At 41.7% G+C, this 12,557-nt stretch overlaps 1 protein-coding gene across 4 annotated transcripts in view; it reads left to right on the plus strand.

Moving 5' to 3' along the window:
• Nucleotides 1-12,557, plus strand: part of NAPB (NSF attachment protein beta) — a 59,222-nt gene that overhangs the window by 23,713 nt on the left and 22,952 nt on the right. For all 4 annotated transcript variants that reach the window (XM_036892161.2, XM_036892160.2, XM_057502665.1 and 1 more), the window contains one exon: nucleotides 10,883-10,962. In XM_036892161.2, coding sequence (XP_036748056.1) covers nucleotides 10,883-10,962 — 80 coding nt within the window. The remainder of the gene's footprint in view (nucleotides 1-10,882; nucleotides 10,963-12,557) is intronic.

Below are 12,557 nucleotides of genomic sequence, written 5' to 3' on the forward strand. Positions count from 1 at the left end.
ATGACCCAAGGGGAAAGAAACAGCAGAGTTACAGCCAGCCTTCAGTAATGAGTGAAGTGAGCAAGAGAGAAGCCTTTGGAACATTTTGGGGGTTGTCTCTTTTTAGAACAATTCTAACAAAATACAGTTGCTATGTGTGGCATACTTCTGACCATCTCTTAAGCCTTTTCAGAATAGCTTTATTTTAGTTGTATTTCTCATAGCACAGAGTTGGGTTTTGTTTTGTGAGCAAACCTAAAAATCTTCAGCTCATTTATATTATTTGTATGACTGGTACATGACTGTTTTTTAATCCTGTCATCCTACTTGTTATATTTATTATGTGTTATATTTTATTTGTTATTTTTCTTAATGTGATTGCTTTTTATTTAGGAAATTTCATATTTTTATTCTACTGATTATAGTATAAATCCTTTTAATACCCTTAGCTCCCTTTTCTTACATGTGCACCTAGTATTTTGTCTGCCCTTGGAACAAGTATTGCCTTTGTGCTAGTATCGGGTATGCTCTGCTCCCCCCTTCCTGCAGGGGAACTGTTGGTGGGCAGTACTTTGTCCGAACAAACATTTCCATGTTGTATCTCTACCCTTTTCCCTACTTTGTTTAGCCCTAACCTGTAGTGGAGCATGTTGAGTGCCACCACAACCAGTCTTCCTTCATATGTTCCTCCGTCATCTCTCAGTTGCAAGTTTGTGCTGTTAAGTTCTTGCTTTGTTGGTCCACAGTTTTTTCCCTTGAGTTTCTTCAAAAGTGCTATTCCTTTATTGTCTTGGATTTGTATGTTACTGTTGAAATTTGATGCTAACCTGATATTCTTCATTTTTTAAGTGACCTTTTTTCCTGGATGCCCAGAGGTTTTTTTCACAAAATTGATGTTCTTACTAGAATGTGCTTCACAGTAGAACATTCTTAGTCAGTTTTCCCAGTATGTGGTAGGCCTTTTCAGTATTTAGATTCAGATCTTTTGTTTCCATAAGTTCTTTTTATAGTTTTTTTTTTATTAAGGTATCATTGATATACACTCTTATGAAGGTTTCACAAGAAAAACAATGTGGTTATTACATTCACTCTTATTATCGAGTCCCCCCACATACCCCATTACAGTCACTGTCCATCTGTGTAGCAAGACACCACAGAGTCCCTATTTGTCTCCTTTGAGCTACACTGTCCTTCCCGCGACCCCACACACACCATGTGCACGAATCATGATAGCCCACAATCCCCCTCTCCCTCCCTCCCCACCTGCCCTCTCCCACCCCTCCCCCTTGGTAACCACAAGTCCCTTCTTGGAGTCTGTGAGTCTGCTGCTCTTTTGTTCCTTCAGTTTTGCTTCGTTGTTATACTTCACAAATAAGGGAAATCATTTATTTGTCTTTCTCTTCATGACTTATTTGACTAGAGCATAATACCCTCTAGCTCCATCCATGTTATTGCAAATGGTAGTATTTGTTTCTTTCTTATGGCTGAATAGTATTCCATTATGTATATGGACCACATCTTCTTTATCCATTCATCTACTGATGGACACTTAGGTTGCTTCCATATCTTGCCTATTGTAAATAGTGCTACAGTAAACAAAGGGGTGCATATGTCTTTTTGAATCTGAGAAGTTGTTTTCTTTGGGTAAATTCCTAGGAGTGGAGTTCCCAGGTCAAATGGTATTTCTATTTTTAGTTTTTTGAGGAACCTCCGTATTGCTTTCCACAATGGTTGAACTAGCTTACATTCCCACAAGCAGTGTAGGGGAGGATTCCTCCTCCGCATCCTCGCCAGCAATCTGTTGTTCCTAGTCTTTTCGATGTTGGCCTTCCTAACTGGTGTGACGTGATATTTCACTGCGGTTTTAATTTGCATTTCCCTGTTAATTAGCAATGTGGAGCATCTTTCATGTGCCTGCTGGCTATCTGTATTTCTTTGGAGATTTGTCTGTTCATATCCTCTACCCATTTTTTAATAGGGTTATTGAGGTTATAGTTTTAAATACTGTTTCAGTGTTTTTTGTCCCCTCCCTCTTCGGGGACTCCAGTTACCTGGGTATTGGCTCTTGCCTGTCCTCTAGCACTTCGTCTCTGATCCTTTTCTCTCCTTTATTTCATTTTCAGTCTTTTGGCTGCTTTAATTTTTCTGCTCAGTGCCTGCATGGGTAAAATTGTAATATTTCCATAATATCTCGCCTGGCTTTAGTGCATCTGCATATCACTAGGCGTTCCTCAGGGGTGGAGAGAAGTCCATCTCCATATCAATGGGTCATTACCTGGGCAACTGAGGGCTTATCTGAACCTGAGAGGTTAGGGGGAGGGCTGGTTGCTTCTGCTTGAGCAGGAAGGAGAGACGGCCTGGACTACAGTTTGTAATCAATAAATGAGTTTTAAACTTTATTTCTCCCTTTGACTGATTTCAGTTTTAGAGGTCTAGTGTACCTGGATTTCCTCTCCCTGGAGTTACATTTGGCATAGTTGGAGGGATCTCTAAACCTGAAATCTGTCATAATGGGTGTGACCTTTGGGAGGGCTGCCCCTAGAGATGATGGGGAGAAGTGGTACTTGTGCCAAGGGATGTGTGTCTGCACTTGTATGGTCATGGAGGTGCCACCACCACTGCTAGCCACGCCAACCCTGGCCCTTTCCAAGGCCCGAGCTGAAGGCTGCTGCTGCTGCCACTGCTGCTGCTGCTCCTGCTGCCAGCTGGAGCACTGTGGGCAGTGGAGGCCGAGGAGAGGCCCTGAGCCCTTGGAGAGGAGTGCCTCCTATGCTCTAAGGGGGACTTACACTGAGTCCCACAACAGCATGGGACAATACTAAGAGGCCAATAGCCCTCCTCAGGCAGCAGATAGACTATACTGGACCTCTGTCCATATCAGAAGGATATTGGGATGCCATGACTTGTGTGGATACATCTACTGGACTATTGGCTGCTTTTCATGCATGTCGTGCTGATCAGCAGACCACCAAGGGGGGCTTAGAGAGTTTCTTTGCAGCCTATGGCTGGCACACGTGATTGAGAGGGATCAAGGCACCCACTTTACTGTACATGTGTTAACAGAATGGGTGCAGCAATTAGGAATAAAGTGGAAATTTCATGTACCACATAACCCTACCAGGGCAGACCTGATAGGAAAATACAACGGTTTGTTGACCAATAGTCTACAGGGCTGGTCAGTTTGCCTATGGACAGTGTTACGGTGTTTGAATGAGAAGCCCCATAAAGGATCTTTGAGCCCTGTGGATATACAACTGTATGTGCACACCAAAGAAGAGTTATTGGAGCCAGGGTATGGCCAGCAGAGCAACATCCTGCTACCAGCCCCAACAGCATTAAATTCTGGAGACACTGTTGAATGGACATGGCCCTGGACATTTCGACACATGGACCAGTGATGGCTGGCCCTTCTGGCACCTTGGGGAAAAGGCCTGGAAGCTGGCCTCATGTGTATTCCTGGAGTGACAGCAGAGTGGCCCCCAAAGATAATGGTTATTTTCTTCTACAGCCCTAGTGGCCTTGATGCACCCCCTGGCTGCAGGTGCCATGTGATGGCTGGAATGGATGAGCTATGGTCTTAATCTGCATGGGACTTTGTACCTAGCTGAATCCTCTGGCTTGAGGATTATTGTGATTTTATTGCTGTTGCTATTATATGTTATTAGTTTGATCACAATGCTCCAGTTTTCTCCCCCAAGGACTATTGCAGAAGAGGGGGAATAAGTAAATTGTAAGGTGAGATTTCTGGAGGGGTGGCCTGTGGGTAAAATTGTAATGTTTCCAGAATATCTCTTCTGGCTTTAGTGCATCTGCATATCACCAGGCATTCCTCGGGGCTGGAGAAAAGTTCATCTCTATATCATTGGGTAATTACCAGGCAACAGAGGGCTTATCTGAACCTGAGAGGTTAGGGGGAGGGCTGGTTTGCTTCTGTTAGAGCAGGAAGGAGAGATGACCCCAGACTGCAGTTTATAAGCAATAAATGGGTTTTAAATTTAATTTCTCCCTTTGACTGATTTTGGTTTTAGAGGTCTGTTGTCCTTGGATTTCCTCTCCCCAGAGTTACAGTTGGTAAATCTGTTCTCCTTTTAGGTATGTTACAGCTAAGATTCCATTTCTGAGATGATTTAGTCTTTTTCTTTCTCTTCTAGAATTTGAGAGAACAGTTTGTTGTCTTACTATTTTGTGCAAAGCTTTACTTTTTCCCTCTAGTTTAGGTTCTCCAGCTGGGGCCCTGCAAACTAGACTTGACCAAAGACAGATTAACAAGAGAAAACACATGCAGTGGTAATTAAATCAAAGGGGTGGTTAGAATGTGGGCTTATATAGAATCCCAACAAAGAACAGTACATTTCTAGAGAAGGGTCAAGACAAAAGGCTTTAGGTTTCCATGGGCAGCAAACTGGTAAACAAATGGAGCAGGCTGGTTTGTGTGTGTCCTGTCTGCACTGACTTCCTGTCTTCCTCATGGTCATGAAGTTCCCTGGGGAGGTGATTTAAAGCAGTCCTCATTCTCACAAGTTTCTCTTTTAGTCAAGTTAAGGGAAGCTCTGAGAAGGTGCTATATGACTATTTATAAATATATTACGCCTAGCAAGGAAATAGTCTCAAAAGGGTTAAGTGTATCTAGGAAAACTCCTCTGCTGATTTTCATTTGCCTCCAGCCCAAAATCATCTGTATGACAAAGTGGCATTTGGGGTGGTGTATCCTGGTCTTTTGAGTTTGTCATCCTACTTGCTATATTTATTATGTGTTACATGCTCTTCTATTTTTAGTTTTGAATTTATGACTTGTAGTATGGTTTCATATCTTTAAATACTTGCTTAATAATATTTAAATTATATGGGAGTGGTTTTTCCTCTGCTTTGTGGTCGTTTTGGGAGTATACTTGTCAGCTGCAAAAGTTTTACTCTTCCTTCTTACACAGTATCTCTGTATGGTGCTGCTGGCCTTTTTCTGTTCAGTGTCTTAGAGTTTGGGTCACAGTAGGATGTGTTTCCTTGATGGGAGATACAGGGCTTGGGTGGCCTCATGACCTCAGTTTTTGAATGCTGTCTTCCCTTGGTCCTGTTAAGTATTGTTAGACTCATGAATAGTGTGGAGGGGTCAGTACGAATTTGCTGTACTTCAGTTCTGTGATCTCCTTTGTAAGTTATTTCCACCACACTTCACTACCATGCCTTCTTGGAGCTGCCCGCCCTCTCCCAGCAGCAGTGTCTTCTGGAGATGGCCGCCTCTCATCATGTGTGGGCAGCCACCATTATCCTGTAGAAATCACAAGTTTCATCAGTATTTTTTAAAGATTGAAATTCCGTGTAAAGACCGAATTTTTGTAAAGATTGCGATAAAATATAAAAACTTTTCTTTGCAAGTCAAGTTGTGTGTGAGTCATTTCTGAGTTTATCCTGTGGTTACTATTCCTGGGTTTCTTGTATGTTTAAGTATCTTGGTTTGTTTTATTACTAGGTCCAGTCTATACATATCTCCCCTCTACAACATGACTCCCCATACTAGGTCGAGGCACTGGGACTATTAACAGAGTAAAGTCCAGCTACCCTTCTTCAGTGTACATGGTGTCCAAAGCTTCACTCAGGAGATTATGCTGAAAGACACACTTTCATCAGACATTCTTTAAATGTCGCAGATTGTTTTCTCTTTCTGAGAGTCTAATTGTTTTTCGGTAAATAAGCAGAAATAAAGTGAAAAATTAAAAGAAGATTGACCCCCTGGGTCCATGGCAGAGTACTGAGACCACATTTGGTGGTCAAGGTGTGTCCCCCTCCCCAGCACGTGAGGCTGCTCTGGTGGGGTTTCTCTGAGGCTCGGGAGCATCGACCCGCTCTGTCCTGGGAGCTTGCTGCTAGTAAGTAACAAGCGTTCATTTGTAGGTAGTATGTCTTCAAAGCCTGTACCTTGCCACAACACCTACTACTGGTTTGTGAGAAACAAAGAACCTCACTCTAGTTGTTACTGGCATTTGGTATAAGAATTCACATTAGCATCATGAAAAATGTCACCCTGAGGCCTCTGTGTCTCCCCTGCTGCAGATCCCTGCTTCCTACATCACATGGAAGAAATTGGACTATTTATAAATATATTAAGCCTAGCAAGGAAATAGTCTCAAAAGGGTTAAGTGTATCTAGGAAAACTCCTCTAAGTTTTTAGATTCTCTGGAGATTACATAAATGAAGTATCAGAATAAAATTGCTTATGGGGGTAAAAAATAGAATAAATAGTTCTATATGGCTGTGTGTATGATGTGATACAACAAGAAACATATGTTCCTTATCACAATACCTGGCACAGAACTTATAAGATTCTGAGTGGTGGGAGTGTGGGGGTGTCTTCTGTTATTCATAATAAGCTCCTTGCAACCACACCTGTGTTTACACTTAGGGTGACATTTGGAGGATGGGGTCTGGTTGTTAGGGGAACCAGCCTTGTGATTAGGGGATTGGAACTTTGAGACCCACGCCTGACCTCTAAGGAATGGAGAGGGGCTGGGGATTGAGTGAATCCCTGATGGGCAGAGATTTAGTAAGTCATGCCTCTGTAATGAGCTTTCATAAAAACCCTAAGCAGTGAGGTTCAGAGACCTTCCATATGATGAAGACATGGAGGTGCTGGGAAGTGGTGCACCCTTTTCCTGCAAGTCTCGCCTTCTGCATTTCTTTCACTTAGTTGTTCTGAGCTGTATCACATATAATAAACTAATAATAGTAAGTGAATGATCATCTGAGTTGTGTGATCCATCCTAGCAAATTATGGAATTGAGGAGGGTGTCATAGTAATCTCTGCTTTGTATGTAGCCATGTTAGAGATGTGAGTGCTCTGGGGACCCACTGACCTGAAATGGGGGAAGTCTTATGGGACTGGGCCCTTACACGTGGGGCTGGTGCTAACTGGGTAGTCAATTAGAACTGATTTGAGCCCCTTTGTGGCTGAAGCGATCACTGGGTGTGGAAGTGCTTGGTTGGCCTTGTTATTGAGGTTTGTGTGCCAGGCCCTGCGCTGGTCCCTCTCCCCAGAGCATCGGCCTGTGGCTAGAGTGATGAGAAGAAGGAGTGCTCCTAGCTGGTGGGGTTTCCCCCAAGAGTCCTGGGCACCACTAAAAATGGTCCCTGTTTTCAGCCCTCTGATTTCAGAATCTTGTGATTTTAGAAACTGCTTTTTTTCTGCAGTTGTCACCCTTTCTTTCAGGTACATATCATGATGTGTGTGCTTTTAGGCCCCATGGAATTCACTTTAATATCTCCCTCCACCCATCCATGGTTTTAAAAGAGTAGGTACTAGTTTCGGTGTCTTACGGTGCTCTGAAGTCTTACTCAAGATGGTGAGAAATCAAGACTTTACATCATTCAAGGGTTACTTACTTTTTAAAAGACCTCTTTGAAATAAAGGGCTGAGGTATTTACCCCTTCCCAGATGCCTCAGTGGGAACAGGCAGGATGGGACAGTGACTAGAGGCAGGGACTTGCAGGCTGGGCTCAAGGCACAGCTGTGCTGTCCACTGGCTCTAGTGGAACATGTGGCTCTGACCATGTTTCCTCAGTGGAATCTCCCCCAGCACTGAAGTTAAATCCTCTTCCCTTAGCATTCAGACCTCCTTTGGGCGAGAATGTGTTTTCCTTGGTGCTTCTGACACATAATGATCTGTTTCCTGAGTAAGCATGGTCAAGAGGAGAAGGGAGTTGGCCTTGTCCCTGGAATTGTGGCGTTAGCCAGGACGTGGTGGTGATGGTGCTAATTTATGCAGGCTCATCGCTGTTTTCTTTCATGATATAGAAAACATATTCTTGTTTGAGATCAGGATACCATAATCCCCAAGAATAGTTAATTTGGCTCAAGTTAGCTTTCTTAATGTCAATTCAGTGCCGTGTAATTACATTGTATCACTATACAATGAAGATTCCCTCACAGAAACTTGTTTCTGTTTTTCAAGGGTCTTCTTCATTTATGGGTCTTTGGATAATAATCAGATGAATTATTTAAAAGTGAATTCTGAATATTTATCCTTAAAACTTCCAAAAATTAACTTTCACAAGTATAGAACACAGTAATTTCAAAAGTGCTTTTTTCATGAATTGTTGAAGATGTTTTATTTATGAAAAGTGAGAATACAGTGAGAACACTTACAGTGATTCTGTTTTAGGAGTGGTGAGGGTCTTGAGTCTAGCAGGGTTCATTCATTATTTTTATAAAAATCACTGAACTTGACCTCAGGTATCAGCTCCACCACTGACCTTGATTGGATGACTTTGGGTGAACCATCGACCTCCAGATAGTTTTTTCTTCTGTCAAAATGGAGATAGTGTCTTTCATGGCTGTTGTAATAATGAAAATGAAGTAACTTGGAAATACCAAACATAAGACCTAGCATAGTGTGGCGTTCTATTATTCCTAGCTGAATCTGTCTCTGGAAATAATGGGATAAAGTATATTTTAATTAACCTAGTTTTATTTGGAAATCTTTAATAAGAACGACTGCACTATAATTACAGTTCAAGATTCCTGGTACACTTTAAAAAACTAAGACACAAGAAAGTGGCAAACCTTTGTTAGCTCCAAGTAGATATGGCTAAGATTGAAAACTTTTGTAGGAATTTTCCACTGGAGTAATTGACCAATATTTGAAGTGGAGAGAAAGGAACAAAAAAGTGTGAGAGAAGGCTCTGCTTGTTCACACATTTCATTTTGGTGAGGCTTGTTCCCATCCTGTCATGGTCCCCAAAGATTTTTGGGGGGCTGGAGGAGGATATAGCTTTATCAAGTTATAATTCACATACCATACAATTCACCCATTTAAAGTGTCCAATTCAGTAGTTTTTACCATATGCACAAAGCTGTGCAACCATCATAACAATCCATTTTAGAACATTTTCACCACCCCCAAAAATACCTCTGTACCCTCCCTGTGCCCCATTTTTCTCTAACACTCCCAGCTGTAGACATCCACAAATCTGTTTTCTGATTTGCCTTTCATATAAATGGAATCATATATGTGCTTGTTTGTAACTGGTTTCTCTCAAGGCTCATCCATGTTGTAGCATGGATCAGTACTTCATTCCTTTTTGTCCAGTAATACTCCATCCATTGTAAGTGTACACTGCATTATATTTACCCATTCATCAGTTGGTGGACTTTCAGGTTCCCATTTTATGGCAATTAGGAGTGATGCTGCTGGGAACATTGTACACAAATTTTTGTGTGGACATGTTTTCATTTCTTTTGGGTTTTACCTAGGAGTGGACTTGCTAGGTCATAGAGTAACTATGTGTTTAATCCTTTGATCAACTGCCAACCTGTCCTCCAAAGTGGCTGCACCATTTTACGTTTGTACCAGCAGTGTATGAGGATTCTAATTTCTTTCATCCTCCGTAACACTTGTGTCTGTCTTTTGATTCTAGCCATCCTAGTGGGAGTGAAGTAGTATCTCACTGTGGTTTTGATTTGCATTTCCCTGGTGGCTAAAGATACTGAGTATCTCTTCATTTATGCATCTTCTTTTGGGAAATGTCTATTTACATCCTTACCCATTTTTACATTGAGTTGTTAGTCTTTTTATTATTGAGTTTAAGAGTTCTTTACATTTTTTTAGATATAAGTCCCTTATCAAATATCCCTCAAAAGTTTTTATGCCTTTGAAACATGAATCTATTATAATCATCCTGATTGAGTACCCACTTTGGGTTAAGCCTTGTAGTGGCAGCTATATATGGATTATTTCTTTTGATATTCCTGAGAACCCAAAGGCATGGATCGTACTATCCTCAGTTTACATGTGGGAGGACAGAGGCCTGAAGAAGTTAAAGAACTAGCCTGGGTCCGGCCAGTTTGTGCTTACTGCCTAAAGAGCAGGTCACACCAGGCCTACCTGTACGGCCAGCTCCACTGCACCGGGACTGGCATTGACATAGATCTGTGCACACCCCCTGCCTGAGCTTGGAGTCTGTGTGAGGTCCTGACATGTGTGAATGTGCTTGCCCGTGTTCGTCTTTGTGGCCACTCTCCAAGGGTTAGCTTTGATCTCCCATGTCTTGTTTCTTATGTCCATACTCCACTCTGAGTTCCTCATTATGTGTATTGCACAAAGTCTCCTTTGTCTTGGCTCTCTAGTTATTTTATGTTTATGATGTTAGATAGGCAAGATAGTCAGACATCACTCATAGAGGGGCCTTAGCTTAGAAACAAGGTTGAATTAGAAAACTGGTGGAAGTTACAGAGGATTATTTTGCCTTAGAAATTTTGGAAGAAATTTCTAAGCAGCTAAGCTGTCCCTCAGTTGAATCAGTGGTCTTTTGAAGAACTTTCCAGAACTGTATGTATTCAAGCAGCAGTGAAGTTCCCTCCTCTCAGGATGCTGTGAAATGCATTTCAAGTAGGGTGAGGGGCTTTGGAGAAGGGCTGTCCCTGCCAGGCAGACAGATAATACAGCCATAGAACAACATGGTACTTTTTCCCATGCCTGGTTTCAGGTTTGTTTTTAAGTCTCAGTAAACATGCTGCTAAACTCTTCAAAATTAACAGGGTAAAATATCTTTATCCTTAAAAGTTTAATCTCCTTTGGAAAACATACTTCTAGTTTTTCATACAGATGTAGAACTTCAGCCTTCATGCATGGAAAGGACTCTGGTTAAGAGTGTGGGCTCGGGGGTCAGCCAGATCTGTGTGAGGGTCTCCATTCTGTGGCATCCTTGCTATGTGACATTGGGCTAGTTATTTTGTGTGCCTCAGTTTCCTTATCTGGGAAATGGAGATAAAAGGAGTATTTCCTTTGAACAGCTGTTAACACTATAATTTTTGTCTGGCACATAGCATTAAACGTGTTATTTGAGGAGGGAGGATTAGGGATAAGGATGGTTGATATAGTCAAACTTAATCTCATTTTTAAATTGTTCTCAGAGGAAACACAAGAATAGAAGAGGCTTGTGAAATGTATACAAGAGCTGCAAATATGTTCAAGATGGCTAAAAACTGGAGTGGTACGTATAACTTTTGTTTGTTTTTCAGGGAAATAGCTTTAAAATCACTTTGAAGGAGGAAATAACTGTCTGCATCCCCTTAGAAAAAGACTTGGCTCCAAGACAGTTGTGGCCAGCATGGACTAGGAGAAAGGACCTCGAACTAAGTGAACTAAGCTTGGAATCCTGACTTAGGCATAGAGGCAGTGTCTGTTGTGTTTTCTATAACCCCCTGAACATTGAAGGCACATACATGGTAATTAAAAGAGTTCAATTTCTTGGAATTAAGAGTAATATTTTTTTCTTACTAATATGCTCGGGTAAGTCCAGTGCCAGAAGGAATGAAAGTTGTAGTAAAACTCACTGAAAACAAGGAGAATAAGAATAAAGAGAAATGCCCTCTTTTCTTTCCCTAACCATTGGTTGAGAACTTATAACCATTCTCTACTCTGAGAACTGCTCTGTGGTAACTGATGTGTTTCTCCTGAGAAATGTGACAGTGGGTGGTGCCACTTACATAAATCCCAACAGACTCATCATCACTTTTGACATAATGCTATCTACCGAAAGAAATTACATATAACAAAATCAATGGAATTATTATTATTATTGTTCTGAGAGGGGATGGTGCTAACCCGAATTTGAGAAACCAATTCATTCCCTACCTCTGGAAAAAGAGGCTTGTTGAGCCTGTGATAAGGTTATTTCTGTAGTGAAAATGAAGAGGACCTGCAGCTGGAACAGGTAATGTGTCTCCAGCCCTGGCTCACACCTGCTGCATGACATAAAGCAGGGCCCTTGTTTTCCAGCTAATTGACATACAGCATTGTGTAAGTTTAAGGTATACAGTGTGTTCATTTTTACTCATTTGCTTTTAAGACTGACACTTTAAAATCATTTCAGTGAAGAAAATGCTGTTGAACTAGATGAATCTGAAAGATTCTCTTGGGCTGTAAAATTCTTTTATAGGTTCAGTTTTAAGTTAAAAGGATATGTTTTCAAAATGCACTTACACCTTAAGTATAATGTATTGAAAAAAATTGGAGGAGAAGAGTATTGTCTCAGCAGCCACATCTTTTGTTTTGTCGAGGTTCTCTAGTCACAGGTAGTCTTAAGGTAGAAAGACCACTCACCTAAAAAGACCACATCTTTATTTTCCCTGGTGACCAGGTGGTCTCAACCTTTGGGAATAGTGTTTCAGGACCATTAATCTTCACATAACTTCATGTGCACCCACCCCGTCTCTAGCCTGTCCTCAGGCTGTGGCAGTCTCCCAGTTTATTTTAAAGAAGAAATCAAAGTAATCCTGTTAAAGCATAAGTCAGGCCACATCATATCCAATACAAGCTAAAGTCTTTTGGAGTGGCCTTCAAGGACCTGCCTGATCTCCTTACCCCTTCCTGTTTCCAACCCCATCTCCCACCCACTCCCATCGCTCACTGCACCCCCTCCTCACAGCCTTTGTGTTTGCTGTTCCCTCTTTCCCAGAATAGAGGGTGGCTGGTTCCCTCCTGCATTCAGGTCCTCCTCCAGATGTTGCCTTAGTCTGTCCTGGCCATCCCTCTTAAAGATTCCCTTTCCTCCAGTGCCCTTGTTGCCATTATTTGTATTAATTA

This window comes from Manis pentadactyla, chromosome 5 (assembly GCF_030020395.1).
Source record: "Manis pentadactyla isolate mManPen7 chromosome 5, mManPen7.hap1, whole genome shotgun sequence".
NCBI classification, from domain to species: domain Eukaryota; kingdom Metazoa; phylum Chordata; class Mammalia; order Pholidota; family Manidae; genus Manis; species Manis pentadactyla.